The sequence below is a fragment of the Crinia signifera genome, chromosome 1 (genome assembly GCF_055691185.1).
Source record: "Crinia signifera chromosome 1, ASM5569118v1, whole genome shotgun sequence".
Taxonomy (NCBI): Eukaryota; Metazoa; Chordata; class Amphibia; order Anura; family Myobatrachidae; genus Crinia; species Crinia signifera.
The window spans coordinates 317,850,268-317,872,288 of record NC_139217.1 but is presented as its reverse complement, the minus strand read 5'-3'; the positions used below and the strand labels follow the sequence as shown (position 1 = coordinate 317,872,288).

The window sequence follows — 22,021 nt, the reverse complement described above, 5'->3', positions numbered from 1 at the left end:
CCGCTGTACAGTTAACCTTCTGCAGAAGCTCGCATCGTTACCAATAACTGTCATCTGAACATGCAGTCAAATCTGACTATAGTCCTAGGCTGCATGTTTGGCGGTGGTCCTGGTGACGTCACTGAATGCTCTTTGCAGCATTGTTAAATTATCTTCTAATTAACACAATACATCTTCCCAATTACCTTGATATAATTTAATCATAACTTGAATCAGGACCAATTAGTATTCAGAAGTGTTCAATGCACATTTAAGTAAATTGGAATTTTTTTTTTTTTATGTCTTTTCTTGTTGATACGAGCCAATACATTTAAAATAATGTAAGATTTAAATGGAACATATTTGAGCAGACTTTCAACATAATGTACTAAAGCAGCACCAGCTCAGTATGAGAGAATCCCTTATCTTGGTTTTAGTTGGGTTTTGTTTTGCACAGTGATGTGCTTTTGTCACTTGGATGTTAAAAACATCAGTTGAGAACAGTTAACCTATTTTGGCTGAGGACAGATATGTATAAAGGTTTATTTCATTATTACCATTGCACATGTGCTTTATAAAGGTGTATTGAAAAGGAGTATTTGAAATAAAAAAACAAACTATAAATTCAGTAAGAATAGGATAATGCGTATTATAGTTCAGTGACTGTACAGTGCATTGCGTGCCTAATTGCACTTGCTCAGCCTTGGAGACACATCTGCCCTAGTCTATTGTCATATGTAATCACTATTGGTTGTGTCCATCCCATACTTAACTACTCTGGAAAAAAAGCTTTTTAGGGAGGTTATGATAGAAACACAATGTGAAGTGTGGTTACATTCAGTAGTGAAGCAGTGCTAGATTGCAGTGTACCACAGTTTAGCGTTATGTGGCCACACACTACATGACAACCTTCTGGGTGGAAGAAGAAGAAAACTTGTATGAGTCAAATTGTAAATGAAAAGAAATTCTGGTGGGTCAGTTAATAGGAGTGGGAAGTAAACGGTCAAGGGAGACTGAGAGGAGTAACACCATGAGTTCTATACCATGGTGACCGTACTGCAATGAACTTATCCACTGTATCATTTTGGGGACTTGTAATGTACTCCATCTTGGCTATAAACCAGATATGATTGAGAAGCTGTTGGTGGATTGCGAAGGGTGTAGTTTCCAAAATCATGAAATCTGTAATTTGGTGGCGCAGGATATGTGCATAGTTAATTTGTTTTTGTGTTTGGAGAGTTGACGGGCTGAGGCACACAGAAGCAATCAGGCCGATGCAAGGTGAAGCATAGAGGAAATTGAGACCAGATGACCAGAAGAGTGTGATTAATAGGATATGTCCACTGGTTTTCCTTTATGGAGATGCTAATAGAGCATTTCGAGAAGTTAAGGAAAATTGCCTCCACAGTGCCTTTACCAAGGGAATTACCTAAATCTGCTTACCAAAAGTTGTTTATGGGCCTTCAGAGGCGGAGATTCATATTGTACGTATACAATGATAAATTTAAGATCTGGTACCTTTTTGTCTAAAGGCCTATACATACATAAATGTTCGATTTGCTGTACGGTTTTGTAAAGAATCTATAGAAGAAAGACTCAGGGCGAGATGTATTAAAATACATTGCCGCCCTTCGCGCCCCCCCCCGCTGCGATGCCAGCGCATATGTACTAACATATGCGGCTGGCATTGCGGTGCGGTGACGGAGCCCCCCCGCGATACCTGTACTCTGGTGTGCGGGGGGTCTCCGTCACCTCCCTGCCGCCTGGCTCTCCCCTCACGCCGGGGACAGCTAAGCAGGCTGTCCCCAGTGCCGCCGCACTGGGAGGAGGAGCCATGGGAGGTCTAAGAAAGCGGTGACCTTGCCAGGAGTGTATTCCAGGTCATCCCATCATTTGGTATGTTTGGGGGAAGGCCATGTAACCAGCTGGCTTTATTAAGTTTGGTAATATTTAGCTTAAGATGGGAGACCAAAGCCTCCATGAAAGGTGCTCTTGATGAGAATATAACTGCGTAATTGGGGTCTCTTGCTGTACCAAATATATTTACCATAGTCCTCTTTATTTTTAGTAAGAAATTAATTGAGTTTAGGAACTATATGTTCCAGGTCCCTGCCAGTATCAGTCAAGGTCTTCTGTAGACTGTCTTGGTTAGAATAACGTTTAGTGGTTCTCGCGAGAGTTAAGACTTTAGCTTAAAACGAAGAAACCAATTTGTCGAGTTTTGTTTCCAGATATCCCTTGAATTCTGTGATAAAGGAACGGAGAGCTCGGATATCCTCTTGATGGGCAGGAAAGAAAGGACCATCCTTTTCCATGGTGCTAAACAGGGGAGAGAGGGGGACCCCTTTTACTGAAAATATTTTGAACCCTCTGAAGTGTAGCAAATTGTCGCTTTCCCCTTGTTTAGAAGTCTTTGCGGTGAACTGATGCATGTGTTAAACCACTAGGTATGGAAACACAGGAGAGCACAATGCCAGTAAAAGTATTCAGGGGAGAGGAAAGGGAGGTGAGCAGTGAGAGTCTGAGAAGATGCACACAGCCTGAGTACATAATGGGACTTGGACACTAGTGGAACATCATATTCAGGTACAGCAAAAAGTAGAAGAAAATATTTTTACTGGGGCACTCTTATAAACAGAATATTGTTTATTAAAAATTAATGTTTGATATGCATTCAAATCATCAGCCACAAGTCAAACATAAGTCATAACCAGGAAAAAAAAGGTGACCAGCCAGATCTTAATAAGTACAGTACATTAACGTAAATACAATAAATATCGGTGTGCCATCACAGGTTCATACACAAAATATACAGATCCGTAAAACCTATAAAGATAACAAGTTGTATAGATATACCGGATATGGTACACAAACAGGTATAGTGAAAATGGCTTGTTACGGCTGGTGGTGTTAGTGGTTATCGCTAATGGCAAATAAAGAAGTTTTATTTTATCTATCTATCATATAGTGTGTGTATAATTAATAAAGCATATAAAATAAAAAGTACTCAATGGATTCCAGGTCTGCTTCTACTGCCCACCTAGGTGTTGCTAGGAACAGTGAATGGGTGAGTGTGCAAGAAACTGGGTCCTAATTGACCTGATGGGAAGCCAGTGCAGGAGGTGTGATCCGTCCTCTCCGCAATGAGTCCCCAGAAATACTGTGATGCAGACAAGGATTATAATGCAGATGATTATATAGCTACTTAATCCGCTTCTGGGTGCACTAGCAGGTGCCACCGGCGGTACACAGATGTCTTTCCTTCGAGCACCATCAGGAAGCAGGAGACCTGGCGGGCAGCATGGCTGAACTTAATACCCTCCTATTAAGTAATTTTTTTTTCCTGGTTCCTGTCTGGAAGTGTTTTTCAACCGCCTTGTCGTGGTCAGTGTACTATTGAGGGGGCAGATGTTTGTACTACTGTAGGGCCCACTTCTTGTGAGTGTTTTTTTTTTTTTTTTCATGTGGGACACTACTGGTGTCTTGACGCTTTTGGTTAAAATCTTGTCCGTGTGCAGCGAGTTGAGAAACGTTGCAAATCACTGCTGTAGAGCGTCTTATTTTCTCCTGCATGAGGACTTTGGAAGATGTACTCTAATCCGTGGGTTGGTGAGACGTCGGTGTGTGGTTTTTTTTTATTTTATTTTTTTTCTTCTGTACTTTGTGAAAAACCTAGTGATTACAGCACATGCTTTAAAACCCCATCCTTATTTTTGTAAGTGGAAATATACAAAACACCCTGGGGTTTATTTACGAAGATGGTAGTTTTATTGAAGATGGGGATGTTGCTTTGGAAATCCAATCAGATTCTGTCTACAGTATCTTCTAGAACAGGCATGTCCAAACTCTGGTCCTCCAGCTGTTGTGAAACTACACATCCCAGCATGCCTTGCCATAGTTTCAGCATTCCCTAATAGCAAAACTGTAGCGTGTCATGCTGGGACTTGTATTTTCACAACAGCTGAAGAACCAGGCTTTGGACATGCCTGTTCTAGAAGGTGATAAATAAATAGCAGAAGCTGGTTGCAATGGGCAACATCCCATCTTCAATAGAACTCCTTTCTTGGTAAATAAACCCCCTTGTGTACTAAGCAGTGGGTTTTTAAGGCCACATGGAAACTGCCATTTATTAAGCAAGACTTGTTCAGTTAGGTAAGCGTTCAAACTGCATGTTTGGGGGGTTGTGCTTTAAAAAGAAAAAAATATGGTACTTGTTTCCTAGCACGGCGTCCATCGCATACTGTAAGGCATACAATGGTATGCGATGCAATGTCAGTCGATGTTATACAATTTTAAATCGTATACCATCGCATTATATGCCATATACAATGGTATACGATTTAAAATTGTATAAGCACCCTAATGGGTGTTTTCAATGTTAAATGGACCCCCTATAAGATTATTAATTGTACAATGTTAAAAGCACCCCCACTATCAACGCCAACCCGAAGAGTGGCCAGCGGCGGCGGTACGCGTCCTCTGACCTTTTCATACCCCCATTATCCACGTCGGCGTGGAGTTGATTTTAGATAGTGTGGCGATCGGACGCGAAATACATGTAAAGTAATACGCTCGGTGGTTCGCTGCGCTCGCCACACTATCTAAAATCAACTCCACGCCGACGTGGATAGTGGAGGTATGAAAAGGCCGGAGGACGCGTACCACCGCCCCTCGTGGGCACGCTGCACTTCAGGTTGGCGTTGATAGTGGGGGGTGCATTTAACATTGTAAGCACCCATTAGGGTGCTTATACAATTAAAAATCGTATAGGGTGCTTAAATCGCATCGCATGCGGCTATATGGCATGCGATACAATGCATAAGATGACATACGACTTAAATTGTGGGCGCCGTGCTAGGAAACAAGTACCAAAAATATATACCTGGCTCAATGATCAGTAGCACAGGGTTTCTGATGGTACTGCTGACTGGTGCGTATTAAGGATATACTGGTAAAATAGAGTGCTAGCACTTGTGACAAAACACAAATATTGTGAAAATATACTGACAATTTCCCCTTGCTGGTGTCGGTTACCAAATATAACCAGTTGTAATGACGACAACAACAAACACAAATCACCTGGACATATACCTAGCAGCCCCCCAGTGTCACCCATAGGCACTGCTGCTTAACCCTTTGAGTGCCGACGTGTCAGAGATGCGCAAAATATCCACTAATAATGCTAGTCGTTCACATTTTGTTAGATCAATGCAAATAAAAAATGTGTAAAAAAAGATTGTATTTCCTATATAAGGTAAACATTACAGATCATTCTGACTAATATAAATGTTTTGCTTGGCAAAGTTTACACGGGACATACTAAAAGGAATGACAGTGGAATAAATTCTCTTGGCACTTAAAGGGTTAGTAGCAATGCCCTAGTAGGGTTCAATGAGGATTACCACTGTGTTCCCTCATTAATATTTATCAAAATAAACATTCCTTGAACGAAGTAGGTCAAATGGGTGATCCGTATTGAAAACTGAAAGGCAAACCCCCATGGACAAACTAAATACTCCTCTGCTCATGTTAAAATCCCATCCTACACCTGTAATACTACAGCCTGAAGAATTGTGACCTCTGTCTCAGCAGTCACACGTACAGTACTGCTAGCAGGGCTAAGGACTGGAGTTGCTATCTTTGTAGTTGGTATAGTGTAGTAAAAAAAAATATTGATGCGTATGGAGCGTTTTTCCGTGGCATTAGTATCCGCCCTCTCAGGGCATTTAAACTCCAGAGCCCCACTTTATTGGTAGTTGGGCGCATTCCCTCCAACAGCGGCGGGGCTGGTGACCAATGAACGGCCGATTAGCTTGCCCCGCCTCTCTCTCGCCTTGTTTGCAGTGTTCTTCGGTTCCATAACAAACTCTCGGTGTGTTTAGCCGCCCCAGAGTGTGGGCTGTGTCGCGACCTGAGGTTCTCACACAGCCAGGCCTTTCCTGAGTGGCACGGCTACGCCCGTACACAGCTGCGGGCACGGCAGGTAGCAGGAGAGGGTTGAACTTTTCTTTTTTATTGTTCCATTCCACTTTAATATCGCCTGCCACGCACGGATAGCCCTATGCGCCGAGCTGCCCTGCAAGAAGTGGTGTAGGAAGCTTCCTGCCAGCAGACGGGGTTCTGCACATCTGTAGTAGTCAGTTCATGAATCGCCCGTGTATCTGTCACCCGTGACCCTCCCCCTATCCCGCTGGTGTGAGCCGGTCAGGATCAGTACTGGGGACGCGCCCCCCTCCTTTCCGTGTTCCTAGCCATGAGTGAGGAGCAGGGCATCCCGCCCGGTGCAGCTGAGGTCATCGATGGTAAGCGGAGTGTACTGTCTGTATATTTACATTGCCATGTTGTGTAGCATGGAGTGGTACAATGTGCTTGTCTGGCATAGTAGTTTGCTTAAGAGCAACGCCATGTAGATGCGGAGGTTTGCTGTAGTGATATAATGGAATGATAACGTCACCGTGAGGTTACTGGGTCCCAGTGATGATCTTAAGTTTCTAAAAATGTTTCTGTTTAAAAAAAGACGAGTTCATAAACTTTTCCGTACTCCAGTGTCCCCTGTGTGTTTGACAAGTGGCCAATGTTGGTTTGATTTTGTCACGGTCGTAGGTTTTTTTTATTTTATACTACAATCTGTGTAGCAGGAGCCAGAGATTCAGTGTGTAAAGTAACGTGTGCAGCCTACTACACACCCTCCTGCCACACACAGCATGCCAGGCCCAGTTCTCTCACGTTCTGTACAAATATTACAGTATCTCTTGGTGACCTTGCATTCTGCTTGTGTTTTTCATCGATTTCCCAGGCCTCCTAAGATCTCTGTAACCTGGTCACAGTTAATATAAGTAACTTTTTTTTTTTCCCACCAGACATGGAAGTGCTTCTGGTTATGTAGGATTTAGTATTACATATGTTAAGACAAAAAATACATTGGTAAAAGAAAACTACAGTTTGTTTGGTTAGGAGTGGTACTTTTAAAAATGTAATCAGTTTTTCAAGATCTGAATAACTTGTTCCGCTGCAGCCAGAGATATAAACCAGCCCAAGCACAGCTTCCACTAATGTTTGCAGTGCACATCCCACTTTTCAATAGGTTGTGGCAGACAAGATCCTGCGCTGGTTAGCACAATTGGGGAACTTCTTATAGCAGATGCAAGGACATAAATGTAGACTGCATTCCTGAAACGCTCCATAGTCTGATTACCATTTAGGCAGTGTCAGGCATCTACACTGTTGGAAAGTATTGCCTAGATTTAACTTTGGAAAGGATGTTTAATTTCCTCACACGTAGCCAGAAGCAATAACTAACTACATGCAGAGGTTCCAATTACACCTCAGCATTCTGCCAGTGCAACACCTCATACAGTAGAAAGTAGAAACCTGTTGGCATGATTTGGCACACATCGTTCTATGTGTAGGTATGGTGAACGATGTGGCAATGATGTGAAGTCATTAAATGACCCATTTAACCCACAGGTTGTGTACTCAATCATTGTGTGTGCCTGATATATTGTTCTGGATTTCAAGGGAAATAGTGTAGATCTCAGATTGTTCATTAAATCTATCGGTGTGTAGGCACCTTTTAGGTTACACCTCTGAATCAGGCTCATTGTGCTACTTCTGGAATTTGGGAGTGTGTAGGTGTGTCTCTCACTATATTTAACTTTGTGTGTGTGATTCTTTATCCACTTTTGTTCTTTGTTATGCAAAAGTTGACATAACATTAAAAGGGTATCCTCACATTATGTTCCTCTTTTATTATGAGTGGACACCTCGTTTTTAAAAACAGTATGCAGTTACCAAATAAAAGAAGTCTGAGGTACCTTTTTGTGAATAGATTTTCATTTGCACAGTAGCTGCACATAGGAACCTTGCATTTAAATTGACATGTTGTTTGAGTTTTTGAGACAGTGGCACACTAATCAGTGGTGTAGCTTTGCAGTGGAACATTTCTCACTGATCACTAATGGACATTTATCGCAGTCCACATCTCTGCATTTGTGATGTGATCATTCCGACTACATTTGAAGTGCAGTGTTTTCAAGCATCTCATGAATGTATTCTAGTTTGAATCCAAGGACACCGTTTGCAGGGAAGCTCTGGCTGTGGAACCCCTCCCCAAACTTGTACCCTTAGAATATGCCTGCGCAGGCACCTGTTACCCCTCTGCTGTGCTCCTACCTGATTCTGTCACAGATCTCCCCCTGTGGGCAGTAATCAATTACTTGTTTGAGCTGTGACAGCGAGCAGTGCTGCCTGATTGCTGTCACAGCTCGCAGGGACAGTATTCAACTGGCCCGCTGCAAGCGCCGTTTCCCCCTCACTAGGTTTTTTGAGCGATGGGGAAACAGCGTATGCGGCCGCTAAAACAGCGAGGCTCCTGGGTAAATGCAGTGTTGCATTAGACGCGAGCCTCGCTGTTTGGGGGAATCCTCGCCGTCCTCTGACAGTAAGGATTCCCCCGGAATGTTGAATATGGTGAGCGGACGGCTCAGGGGTTAAAAGGCGAGGATCGTTTGTTTTCTGCGATCCCCTGCCATTTAACCCCCTCGCCGGCCGCATTTAATACACTCCTATATGTTGCTGCTAGGCTTCTGGCCTCCTCTCCATCCATCTGTAATAAGTTTTTATTTAGTTAATTTTATTCTGCACCCAGGGTGAGATTTCATTAGCTGATGCGGTAAAAGTACCTGCCTGCATTTCAGCTGACAGTAACAAAAAACCTGTATAATGCCAAACTTGGCATGAGTATTTTTGAGAGAGGTCTATACAGTCTGCTGTCACTAAAGGTGTTATTCCAATCCTGCCCCTTCCCACCCTTTCCTAGTAGAATAAATGCAATAATATCTACAGTTTTATAAAGGGCATAACCATGTCTATTGTATTTTTTTTTCTAACTTCAGATAGTCTTTACTTTGCCATCCTCTGCTGCAAACCAAAGTCTACTCCAAGCACGTATTATTTCTCCATCGATGATGAACTTATATATGAAAAGTAAGTACACTTGTGTGAAATACCAGTACTGGATAAATGAGTTAAGTAAATGATAGACTAATCTTACTGAAAACATAGGTTTTGTGTACTTTGGTAGAGAGGCAACTATTAAAGAGCATCTGGCAGTAGTTTGTTACTAAAATTGTTCAACACGGTGGTGTTTTGTGACTCTAAAGTGCTTTCCTGCACAGATCTTGAAGGGACAAGTATTAGGAAAGGGCATTATTGGGGATGAAACTCTTACTGAAGGTGGGTAACCTGCATACTAAGACGCAGTAATAAATAAAAGGATTTTGCTGCAGTTTCACTTTTATCCAGTTTAATCACGGGATATCTCTTAAACGTTTTTCGGGGCACCAGCAAGAAGGGATCTCGGTATGTATTATGGAGGGGACTGCAGCAGATGTCTTCCTTATTTACCACCGTCCCTCCATTTCCGACCACCAAGCTGTTGAATTTCCAAAGCTCAGCTTAGTCCCTTTTTAAATGTGGCCTAATAATACCCTATGTGTTACTGTATACGGATTTTAATTTTCTCTGGGTGTGTGTATGTATAACATGGCATTATTGTGAAATACTCTAGATAAGCATGACTGTTGCACCTATAAAGTAATGGGCTCTTTGTTTTATACTGTATAATATATTCCATTGCTTACATAGAAGCTCAGCCACTCACATGGGAGGCCATTCCCAGACTACTGAAATGTGCACCAGCCATATGGTACATTAGGTGTAGTTTCTTAGTTTGTCTAAAAATGCACCAAGCAGAATATCAGTGTCTGGGGACACTGACAGTGGGTGTCCTAGTCCTTGCAAATTTGGGCTCACAGTTATACAAAGAGGTAAGGCTTTGTAGACACGTTAGCACATTCGCAAACTTGGTTCTCAGGACCCCAAACAGTTCAGGGTTTTTCAGGTCTCTTCACAGACTCACAAGTGAAAAATGTGTCTCCACCATTGGATCTTTTAAAATATTGCATTGAGTAATGAATTCACCTGTGCACTCTCTGGGTGAACTGTTTGGGTCCTGAGGATAGTTTGATAACCGCTTTACTAGTATAAAGAAGCAATTTGGGCAAAGGATGCAAGTGCGGCCTGTTTCTCAATTTCCTTTGAAAAAAACTAATCTAGTTTGGACTAAAGCTAATAGTTTAGTATCTGCTACTCAACACCGTGTAGCACAATGCATGTACAGTGTATGCACCTGCATCATTGCATAGCTGTTGTAGATACCAAATAGTGGTTTTAAAACGGAGCAATTTGTTTTGTCTTCATTGAATTAGTGCATCTTCTACCCTTTTCAAATTTGTTTTGAACTCCAGTAATTTTATCTTCTAGCTTCTATGCGGACTTCGGACCCCTTAATCTAGGCATGCTGTACAAATACTGCCTTAACCTAAACCGAAAACTGAAGGTGAGTTATATTGGGCAGGACTTAGTTTTGCAGGGAACGGGTCATGGTTATATCAGTGTATGTTAGCAGATCCTTTGTGAGGCTTCTCTATACCTTCGGATGGTCTGGAGGTACATGAGCATTGCCTCTGAATGTACTACAGCTGCCTATTGGGGATTTTTTATCTTCGTTTTTTAATTCTTTTTCATTGAGTAGGTTGTCACTGTATTGAATGTAGTCCTTTTTAGATGTCTGTGGATTGAGGCAACCAAACTCAGCTACCTTCAGTTTGGATAGCAACATGCAGACCTGCTCTACATTTCTGCTCTAGCCTTCATTTAAACTCCCAGCCATGCCAGTAAGATGTCTGAAAGAATGTAAGGCAATGTACTAAGGGGCAGATTTATTAAGCTCAGTGAGGTGATAAAGTGTCTGGTTTTTATCACCGGCCAATCAGCTCCTACCTATCTTTTTTTTTAAACCAAGCCTGTAACTTCGCAGTTAGGAGCTGATTGGCCGGTGATAAAAACCAGACACTTTATCACCTCACTGAGCTTAATAAATCTGCCCCTTAGTACATTGCCTTACATTCTTCCAGCTTAGTTTTTGATCCTATATGTTAGAGATGAGTTTCTTTTTGGATGAACACAGCTTGTTTATTGCCTTCCTGACTTGCTAACATTATTTTGTTTTAGTCCTTCTGTTCAACGAAGAAGAAAATTGTCCATTACACCAGCAGTGACCCCAAAAAACAAGCCAATGCTGCCTTTTTAATAGGATGTTATGCTGTAAGTACAGAACTAACTTTGGTTTTTTTACTATAGGGTAGATGTACAAAGCCGTGGGGAGAGAGACCATACCAACCAATCAGTTCCTGTCTTTTTCAAACAGTCAGTTAGGAGCTGATTAGTTGGTACCTTCTCTTCAAGGCTTAGTATAACTACCCTATATGTCAGGCATTTCTTTGTTTGGACAGGGCTCCCCTTGTATTGGCACAATCTGTGTATACACTAAATCGTCACCTTTGTGTTGCAGGCCTAGCCATTAGCAGCAGGAGTTTTTGTTAAACCAATACATATGAATAAATGTTGCTTACCCTGAAATAGTGGCTCTGGTATACACGGGCAGAACGTTAACTATACAATTCCTATGCCGCTTGAGTACAAGCAGTTGTTACCAGCTATTTTCTGCTAAAACACTGCTGTTTTCCTTATGGTGGGATTGAAATTATGTTTGCACATTTCCTAAAATAAAGTGGGGGAACTTTTTTATTTTTATCTTTTTCTCAAGTGGAACAATTTTATCGGCTTATTTTGTATTTTTCTGGTAATTTGCAAAAACCTCTAAATTCTCTCTTGCATCCTTGCACTCTAGAAAAAGAATGATAGTATCAAAGTGTTAAGAAATAATGAGGAGGCCACAAGTTAGTGGCCTTATTTCATCTTTAGGTTGTCGTTGGTAGAAGCCATTTTTGGAAGTTTTTTATTGTTTCATGAATTTATTTTATAGATATTGTATTTAAAGAAACTCCCTGAAGAAATTTCCTTAACTTTACAAATGGAAAATGTGACCTACCTTCCATTTAGGTAATCTTTTACGCTTTACTTTTATTTTTTTATTTATTTTATTCTAACCCTTTTTTATAGCTGTGTGCATATCACTATTCTTTAATCTTCCTTGTGAGTTGCTTAAAACTTGTTTGTTGGTATTTGTCTAAAATATTTTAGTAAATGTTTATTACTTAAATTGTTATATTTATGTGACATGTTTTACGTAGGATTTCAACGTGAGTGCAAAGTCTTATTTAATTTTTTTTTTTTTATGATAAACAGTTTGCTTATACATGTGTTTTTACTTAAAATAGCATTGCAATACAGGAGATGTTTGTTAATGTTTTTGGATACTATTAATTTGCAAGGTCTCATTTTGATCACTGCCTGCACCTTGTCAGTGTCTGTCATGCATCAGTACATAAACACTTAGTAATTGGGTTATATACATATACAGGTATCTGAAAATAAATCATTTGAGGGTGGTGACTTTAGACACCTTTTTGTTTTATGTACAAAATAATTTGAAGGAAAAAAAATACGGAATAGAAATCAAATCTTATATCCTTTAACCGGATACCTCATTACAGTAAAATATATTTGATCCCCAGTATTTCTTCTACGGGTGATTCCATCTGTAATTAAGTATTGTAATCTTTAACCATTGAAGCAATACTTTTACTCTGTCCCAATCCAATAAGCATTCCTAGTTATGCAACATCATGCAAATTACATTAGTAGGGTAATTGGAGCTGGTGCTTACATTAAAACCTTTCATTTTAAGCCAAAGCTTCTCCCCTCTGCAAATCCCAGCATGCTCGTGTCATGCTCTGTCCAATGTGACAGGCTGACCATGCTTCTGGGTTTTCTTGCGGATGCTTCCCTATCAGGGAGTGTGGGCTCTTCAGGCAGTCTTCGCATGGTTGTTCTAAGGGGGCTTAGACAGTCTCCCTTTTGTAGTTTTACGGGACAACTCCGGGTTCCGCAGCAGATATGCAGGTGTGCTTCCGAAGCGGGCTGATTTTAATAAGTGTAGCACAGTCAGTCTTTAGTCTCCTGCTTTTTTTTTTTTTTTTCTTGCAACTACAGGCTTAAATGCCTGGTGGGTACTTTTGTAGTTTCACGGCGGCAGTTACGTAGTCAGCGTAGCATCCCTATCAGAATCAGCGTAGTGTTCCCGCGGCCAGCGTAGTCAGCGTCCCTGTCAGTATCAGCGTAGTGTTCGCGGCTAGCCAGAGCTTACATAGTTGGTGTAGTCAGTCAGCACTTATTACATTTTGTGGGAACCATTGGCCATTTTAACTTGCCTGATATGACGGGTGTGAATGTGTTCCTGAAACACCCCCACTGTCCACGTCTGCCCGAACAGGGCCGGATTATAATGGGGGCACAAGGGGTCAGTGCCCCTGGGCCCCCCTCTAGCTAGGGGCCCCCTGTGGTTGACATGTATTTGTAAAAAAAAAAATGGTACTTGTTTCCTAGAACGGCCACAATCGTGAGTGATCGTGGCTCTTAATTAAGGGACACGATCCTCACGATGTGGCCGATTTTTAACATTTTTTTCCCTTTGATTGACAGAAATCGGGTCAATCGGTCGGTCGCGACCAATTAAAATCGGCCGCGATGCGACCGACCGATTGACCCGATTTTTCCATAGACTTCAATGTTAAAAAATCTTTTAACATTGAAATCGGGAGGATCTTGTCGGTCTTGTGCCATTATAATGGCACAAGATGAGATGGACTTGATTAAGTCCATCTCACATAGGGAAAAATGATAAAAAAGGTGAAATGGGCCAATATGACCCATTTCACATTTTTTATGTGCCCGCCATGACCCCACGATAGACGTCAACCCGAAGCGTGGCGAGCGCAGCGAGCCCGCGAGGGGCGGCGGTGCGCGTCCTCCGACCTTTTCATTCCCCTACTATCCACTAGGGCGTGGAGTGAGAATAGAATAGTGTGGCGAGCGCAGCGAGCCACCGAGCCCGAAGCGTGGCGAGCGCACGCGTATACCTGTGAAGTTATACGCGTCCCCTCGCGGGGCTCGCTGCGCTCGCCACGCTTCGGGCTCGGTGGCTCGCTGCGCTCGCCACACTATTCTATTCTCACTCCACGCCCTAGTGGATAGTAGGGGAATGAAAAGGTCGGAGGACGCGCACCGCCGCCCCTCGCGGGCTCGCTGCGCTCGCCACGCTTCGGGTTGACGTCTATCGTGGGGTCTAGCCCACTTAGTAACATTTGGGGGGGCAATTGAAAATAATCAAGTGAAAAAAAAAAAAAATCGGGTGAAAAATCGGTCGGTCGGATCGGTCGCATCGCATGCGACCAAATCGCATGCGATGCGATCGATCCGATTTTTTATCTTACGACCATAACGATCTAAATCGTTGTGGCCGTGCTAGGAAACAAGTACCAAAAAAATATATATATTTTTTTTTTTTTTTTTTTTAGCTAAAGGTTTTGTGCATGGGAGTGGGGTAATGCTGCAGCTTCACCTATCTGGCAATGATTAATGGTGCTGATCATCGGGAGCCAAGTGTGCAGTGCATTACTGGGAGTTGACTAGGTCCCATGACACTTTGCACCAGAGGGCAGAGGCTGAAACGTTTGTGCTGAGCTCTGATTAGTGGAGCTCATAACATGCTTCTCAGGCCCATGGATAACAGCAGCAGCAGCCTAGTCATGGGAGGGTTTTTAATCAGAGGCAGCACTGGGACTGTGAGGTCTCCTACAGAGTAAGGTGCAGAGGGACAAACACAGGCTTTTCATGTGGTAGGTATGTATGTATGTATGTATGTGTTTGTATGTGTGTGTATGTGTATATCCCCTGAAGTTACCCATTGACCAAGTTTATACTGCCTTTACTCTGTGTTTTGACAGTGTAATATTCCCCCATGCAGTTTGCGGCCAGTAATCACAAGTGCAAGGGGGCCCCCCTGTCTAAAGTGCCCCGGGCCCCCCGAAGGCTTAATCTGGCACTGTGCCCGAAGCATGGCGAGCGGACACGGTACGCTTCCTACCGACCTGTTCATACCCCCACTATCCACGTGTGCGTGGAGCTGATTTTATAAAGTGTGGTGAGCGGAATACACGTCAATTAATCTGCGTCCCCTTGCGGGGCGCTCTGTGCTCGCCACACTTCAGCTTGTTGCACTCGCCACTCTTTATAAAAGCAACTCCACGCCGACGTGGCTAGTGGGGGTATGAACAGGTCGGTAGGACGCGTACCGCGGGGCTCGCCACACTTCGGACTGGTGTGGATAGTGGGGGTTTGAAATGGAGCCATTTAACATGGAGCACTGTCAAATGCGTCCTTTTTTGTGCATGAGACGCACCACATCCCTAACCCTGTCCGGCTCCCAGAAGCGCACACAGGCAGGGTTGCCGCTCCCTGATGCCAGAATTACTGAGACGCTTGTGCTTCTCAGACAGATGGAGTGCCTTTTTCCGCCGGCGTCCGCCAGCGCAAGGGATCTGGCGGTTACCGTCGCTGTGTGAGAGGCGCACACTAGGGATACCGGGGACAGTACGGTGACTACGCTGCCGGACGGGGACACTGTGCTAGCCCGCCGTTGGTCTACTCTGACAACGTGGCTTAGCCTACATTGAAAATGTAGCATAGCCTGCCGCCGTGAAACTACACAAGTACCATCTGGTGTTTCCCCATTGTTCTCCAGTGGGCAAATCAGACTGCTGTACTGCTCTCCTCAGCCTTTCCATTTCTCCTGGGAGAAGGGGGTTCTCAGCCAGTGCCTGATCCGCCACCGGTTGGGACCATGGAGCATATGGCTTCGAGGTTTTAGATGGTTCTTACCTGAAATGAAAGACACTGCAAGGCCTTTAAACATTTCCTTCTTCAGGGGTTCATTGGAGGCTTTGATTCAAAGGGAGAGCTTTAGGATTATGTAATTCCCTTAAGGGTAGGAACTGTATTACTCCTGCGGTCATGGGGTTGAATATCTACGGGTTCAGTATGATTTCTTGACATAAAAAATTTCGACAAGCATTGGTAAATGGTCAAAATACCACCATGTTCAAAATTTTGACATACATTATGCACACATGCTCAAAATGCTGACCTTTAACATGTCAACGTGCCAAAGTCAGCGTGATTTTTTTTTTTTTGTGTGTGTGTGTGCGCATATGTTGACATGGACACCGTCTAAATGCCCCCATACACTGGGCCGCTTTGTCCTAAGGACAAGTTGGACCAGTTTACCCGGAACCCCCCGGGAGGCTCACATGTGATGTGGCACTTGATGTGCCATTTTTAAATACAATATATCGCATGCGATTTATTGCATGTAATACTCCAGGGGAGCTGCTGCTGTGGGGGGGGCGGGCAGCGGAGTCCCGCCAGCTGGTGGTGGCGGGACCCGAGCAGCGGCTGGGAGCTTGTAGCCGCATTTTGCCAGACGGCGGAGCGGGATGTGGCTACTGAATATTTTGAAATGACTGCACGAAAACTGATTGGCTGGCCGTCAATTTTCCTGTGCATTCAGTAGTTGGGCACAATGGTCTACACCAGGGGTAGCCAACTCCAGTCCTCGAGAGCTACCAACAGTTCACGTTTTCCAGTTTACCTCGCAGGTACACAGGTGCACTCATTACTGACTAACACATTTTAAAAGATTCACAGGTGGAGCTAAATACTTCACTTGTGATTCTGTGATGAGACATGAAAAAACGTTAATTGTCGGTAGCTCTCGAGGACTGGAATTGGTTACCCCTGGTCTACACCTTCTGAGTACATTCTGTCTGCCAGTTTCCATATAATTGACTAGTCTCTGTAGTCTTCACCTTTTCTGTTTTGCCGCACTTGTCAATCCTCCATTAGTGACTGGTTACCAATCACTGCACTCCAATTTGGGTCATTGTGACCACAGACGTGAGAGTTCTCTGGGATACCATGACGTTACAACTTCGCCTTCAAGGTCTTTGGTCACCGTTGGAGTCTGTTCTGTCAGTCGGTGTACTCCACCTTCAAGACACCTTTCTGTATCTCTTCAGGGCAAAGTCTGTTGCAGCTGATAATAGTAACTTCAGTCTTACTCCATGCCTGTGGTATATGTCAATGATCACGGCAGTAACAAAAGTACAGGGTTAATGGCTGAGGCAGCCTAAATTCTTTCCTGGGCAGAGTTTCTGTGCAGGACCACGTTTCTTCTAGAGGATGGATTGATCACTCCATCCAGAGGTCCAGCTACTATTTCTGCAGTGCAAATTGATAATGGGGGTTATTCATACCTGAATGCACGGCTTTCGCAGGCTGGTTGACTATTGATAGACTGCGCATGCATACAGATCATAGTGCACATGCGCAAAATGTCTTGCGATAAACTCCTGACTTCTCGATTTTGTTAATTTATTTGAATTTAAAATTTGGGGTGCTGCTCTTTCAAACCGGTACCCATGAAGTTTTGGGTACCAGGATAAGGGAGATCGGACAATTTAAATTCTCTTCCACATTTCCTGCTCCGTGCTTTGTCTGTAAGGAGCAGGTAGTGATGATGCAGTGAAACCCTGCCCCCTCTTGTATCTGAATGACGGCAGCTTAAGTTGGGTTTTTCAGGTATAGTTGAAGAATTCCATCCCTGCAGTTCTTATAAGGAGTCCAACTTTTCTGTAACAAAAAAGGGTTAATTGTGTAATCATGGTTTAGTTCTTGCCTTGCTGCACTCAAATAGAACTGTATGAAGTGCAAATATTGTGTAGACCATTAACCAAACGATTGATTGCTTTGTGTTCCAGGGACGCCTCGTTTGGTACCTGTTCGTTTCATTTAACGCTTCTTGAATGTTTCTATGCTGTCCAGAAGGTGAGTTGTCAAAGGAATGACTTGGTTTGTGATGGCTTAACAAAGGGTTGGTAAAAAGATAACAGAAGATTGCTTAGACCATTGTTATTGGGCTGTATGGCATGCCTAGAAAATCATTAATGTTTGAGTCTAAAACACGTGGTTATTCCCTGTTTTTTATTGATTTACAAAAGGCTGAAGTCTTTCAGGTGATAAAGTCTTCGAAAAAACATGAAAACTATGCAACAGATACTCTATAACTTGGTATAAGCTTTTCATGCAGTTCTCCGGCTTCATCTGTTCAGTTCTTTTTGAAGCGTTGTACAAAATGTTGTAGTTTCTAAATAAATGATATATGTTCTTAGGAATCTTAAGTGTCTGTAATACATTATACATCATTACGTATGTATTTCAGAAAATTGTGCAGAGCATCAATAGTCTTGTTATTACCATCTTAAATGGTTTCCCTTTTAAAGACTGAGGCATTTATATAGTAAGCATCTGGTTCCAAAACCTGGCACTTCCTATAGTCTTTATGCCCCAAATTCTAAAAGGTGTGTTCTGGGACATCATATATATTTTTTTTTTTTTTTTTTAGTAAAATCATTAACTGTTTCCGGAATGAACAGGATTGGAATACCCAAATTTAAGAAGCACAGGCTTAGTAAATAAACCTTAAGGTGCCCATACAATAGGTCGATTTCATGGTGATCTGGTCACTTTTCAGCCGATTGCGGCGATAAATCTGATGAAGTGTCCACATTGCTTTTTTTTATTTTTTTTTACATATGATGCGCAGTCCTTGAGCATCGCATCAGAGCCTGATAATAGCACAGGCTGCACAATAGATAGCCTTGCATCTGTATTAAATCATTGATGGTGGTACACTGTGGTGAGGCTGTGGCTAGGTTTGGCTACAGGTCTGGTTTTATTTTTTTTTAAAGTCAATTTACTTTAGTAGTAATCCAGTGTCGAACACGCAGCTGCCAATTTAAATTCAGTACTATGTAGAATCTGTAGAACTCCAAAATCAGAGAGGCATATCCTGGAATATCTGACACTGCCACAGTATAACAGCTATTTATAGCTTACTACCTGAGCTATAGTCATTGTGATGAGTAGTGCACTTATGACCTCCTCATTCACAGAAAAAGTTTTATATAGCTACATCTCCAGAACAGGCATCAGAGACGTGACAGAAAGGGCAAAAGATGCTGAAATTACATAAAGTTCTATATTTATTGTGGCAGCAGTAATAACGATTGTTACAGTAGATCATCAGATAGATCCGCTCCGCACACTGCTCCCTTTGCCCCAACAGGGCAACATAGAAATAGAGAGAGTTTTTTTCAATATCAAGGGCCAATGTTAGGGATCTTTTGAGAGCCATGGAAATTGAGCTATTGATGAAGATATGGTGGCACTCTGTAGAAACCCATTGTTTAGTATCATTAAATCAAGGACAATAGCGTCAAAATACAAGAAGAAATGGGGCAACTGAAGGCCTCCCATGTGTCTGCGGCAGAAGAGTATGGCATTCTCAAAACAGGGCCTCTTGTTCCCCCAAACAAAATCTCTAATTACATTATGGAAGTCCCAAAACCAGGTTCTAGGCATATGAACTAGGCATCTGGAGGAGATCTAAAACCCTTGGTAGGATGTTTATTTTAATTACACAGTCTTCCCAACCAAGAAAGCCTTCTGTTTCCTCATTCCGTAAATTCAGATCGAAGTGTGACAAGTAGTGTTTTTTTTTTTTTTTTTTTAATTCTCGCTGAAAATTCACATAAGATCTGTATGCAGTACGACCCCCAAGTACTTTAAGGTATTGGGAAGCCAGATCAAATGAAAGGATTTTTAAAGGTCTTCCAGGGATCCGACACATTCCCTGCCACAGACTAAGAAATTAATTTTAAAGTTTGACAAGAAACTAAATCTATGAAATTCGGATATCAAATTGTGAATTGAGATGATCGGGCTCGATAAGACAACCAGGAGGTCGTCCGTGAATTATGTGAGCTTATATTATTTACCCCTTAGTGTAATGGGCCCCATACATCAGCAATTAATTGTGACAATCCTGAGATCTAGAGATGATTGCCACAATTCATTTTAGATGTGTGGGCTCCCCCTTTTGGCAATCCCAATCAAAAATTAATAGGGATCGCCAATAGATTGCTTAATCAGATTTTTAAACATGCTTAATAATCTGGTATTATCTGTGGATCTTTTTTATGTGTGGGCATTCCCAATTCATCTTCTTCGTCTATTTACATTATGAACAGCTGAAATGACAATCGATTGGGCAATTTCCAGATATGAAGATGCAATCTTTTTAGATGGAAAAATCTGCCGATCACTGAAATAAATTTGTAATGTGTGGGCAAGTCAAATAGATTGTAAAATCCATTTATCTGGCCGAAAAATCCCTGGATCTGGAAATCCATTAATTGTGATTGCTGATGTATGGGGCCCGTAAGTCTGGAGATATTCGGATTAAGGCTTTATGGGTCTAGCTAAAGCCTCTATATAGCACATAAAAATAAGGGGCCAATGAGGACAGCCTGCCTAGTTACAGTTTAGAATCAAAACTTGTTCAGACAGGGCCCATTCATTTTAATCCTTGCCGTAGGGGAGCTATAGAGTGCCAAAATACAGCCTAGGCGCACAGTCCCTTATCCTAGATGTCGCAAGACCCCTTCCATGAAGACCCAGCTAATTCTATCAAAAGCTTTTTCAGCGTTTTTGGACATTACCACTGCTGGGGTGTGGCCTAGTGTGAGGCTAGACGCATCAAATCCATTATATTGGCCATGTTATCATGAGCCTCTCTCCCTGGGACAAATCCCACCTGGTCTGAATTGATCATATTAGGAAGCAGGAACTAATCTATTAGCCACCAGTTTAGCAAACCGTTTCATGTCTGTATTAAGGAGTGATATCAGGCAGTAGCTGGCACATTGTGCTGGGTGTTTCCTTCCTTCAGTAGAACTGTAATAAAAGCCCCAATAAAATGTTTGGGGGAGAAAAACCTACAATCGCCAGAGATTTCATGAAGGCTGACAACATTTTAGGTAAGAGAAGATCTTTATAGAGTTTGTAATAAGAGCTAGTAAGGCCACCTGGGCTCTGTCCTGAGGGTGTCTCTTTAAGAGCCTGCTCAAGCTCTGGAAGAGTAGTAGTGTCGAGAGCGCATACTGTATATATACATATTGCAGGCATACAGTGGGGCAAAAAAAGTATTTGGCACCAATTGTGCAAGTTGACCCGCTTAAAAAATATAAGAGGTCTGTAATTTCTGGGTTTGGTATAGGGTTCCGACAGTTTGGATCCCGACCGTAATTAGCCCGACATCGGGATCCTGACTGGCCAGACTCAGATAGCATGGCGAGCCCAACAAAGCCCCTTGCGGGCTTGCTGCGGGCACGGTGGCTCACTATGCTCGCTACCTATACTATTCTCCCTCTATGGGGGTCGTGGACCCCCACAAGGGAGAATAACCGGGGGCCGTCGGGAACCAGTCTGAAGTTGTTTTAACAGTCGGGATCTCGACGTCGGGTAAATGATTGTCTGGGGACCCGTAATTTCCATTATAGGTACACTTCAACTGTGAAAGACAGAAGTTAGGGGAAAAAACTGTATATATAAATGAATCTGTTCTAAACAGTATATTATTAAAAAGCAATATAATATACACCTCTTTTGTGTATAGTCTAATCAGTCCAAATTGGACCATTGGCAGATCCCAGTATTATTGTATATAGTGCTTTGCTCAACCTCCTTGGTATATTATTCGAGCTTTCTCACCAATATTTACTGGTGTCCTGGTAATTGCAAATGCCAGCAGTTTGTTTGATTTTTTTTTTTTTTCCTACAGAAGAAGTGCTGTACTAACTTGTAGCTAATTGGATTAATTATATGAAATGAGCATTACATAGGGAATAATTGGAAAGTCTAATTTTTATTCCCATTTAGCACAAACCACACGGCAACACACCGTGTGGTTGTATAAAAAAAAAAAGGTTAAAAAAGACAGGCCTTTTTTGCATTAATATTTTATTGGAAAAAAATCATGTATTAGAAGCCTTATCACCTATATTTTAATGTTTTCTAACCATAATGTTAGGCTTTGATTTTATTTATTTTATATTCTTTTTATAAAAGGCTAACCCTGCTCCTCACCTGTGACTGGAATTCAAATTTTGTGTGTACTGGCGGTCACTGGATGGCACCTGACAGAGCAGTTAAAGTGTTGCGCCATTCGAGCAAGTACAGCTGCAGGGGTCGACCTTACTATTTTTTTAGTTTTTTTGTC

The 22,021-nt window shown here is 42.4% G+C and overlaps 1 protein-coding gene across 9 annotated transcripts in view; it reads left to right on the top strand.

The window, feature by feature from the left end:
- The window catches only part of CDC14B (cell division cycle 14B), a 67,989-nt gene that overhangs the window by 7,374 nt on the left and 38,594 nt on the right, over positions 1-22,021 (top strand). For 6 of the 9 annotated variants that reach the window (XM_083187137.1, XM_083187153.1, XM_083187129.1 and 3 more), the window contains exons 2-6: positions 8,874-8,964; positions 10,303-10,378; positions 11,053-11,145; positions 11,867-11,943; positions 17,661-17,727. In XM_083187137.1, the coding sequence (XP_083043263.1) occupies positions 8,874-8,964; positions 10,303-10,378; positions 11,053-11,145; positions 11,867-11,943; positions 17,661-17,727 (404 nt within the window). Of the gene's footprint in view, positions 1-2,426; positions 2,566-5,837; positions 6,282-8,873; positions 8,965-10,302; positions 10,379-11,052; positions 11,146-11,866; positions 11,944-17,660; positions 17,728-22,021 lie in introns of those variants that run through there. The other 3 variants (XM_083187182.1, XM_083187164.1, XM_083187120.1) reach the window with 3 other exon arrangements.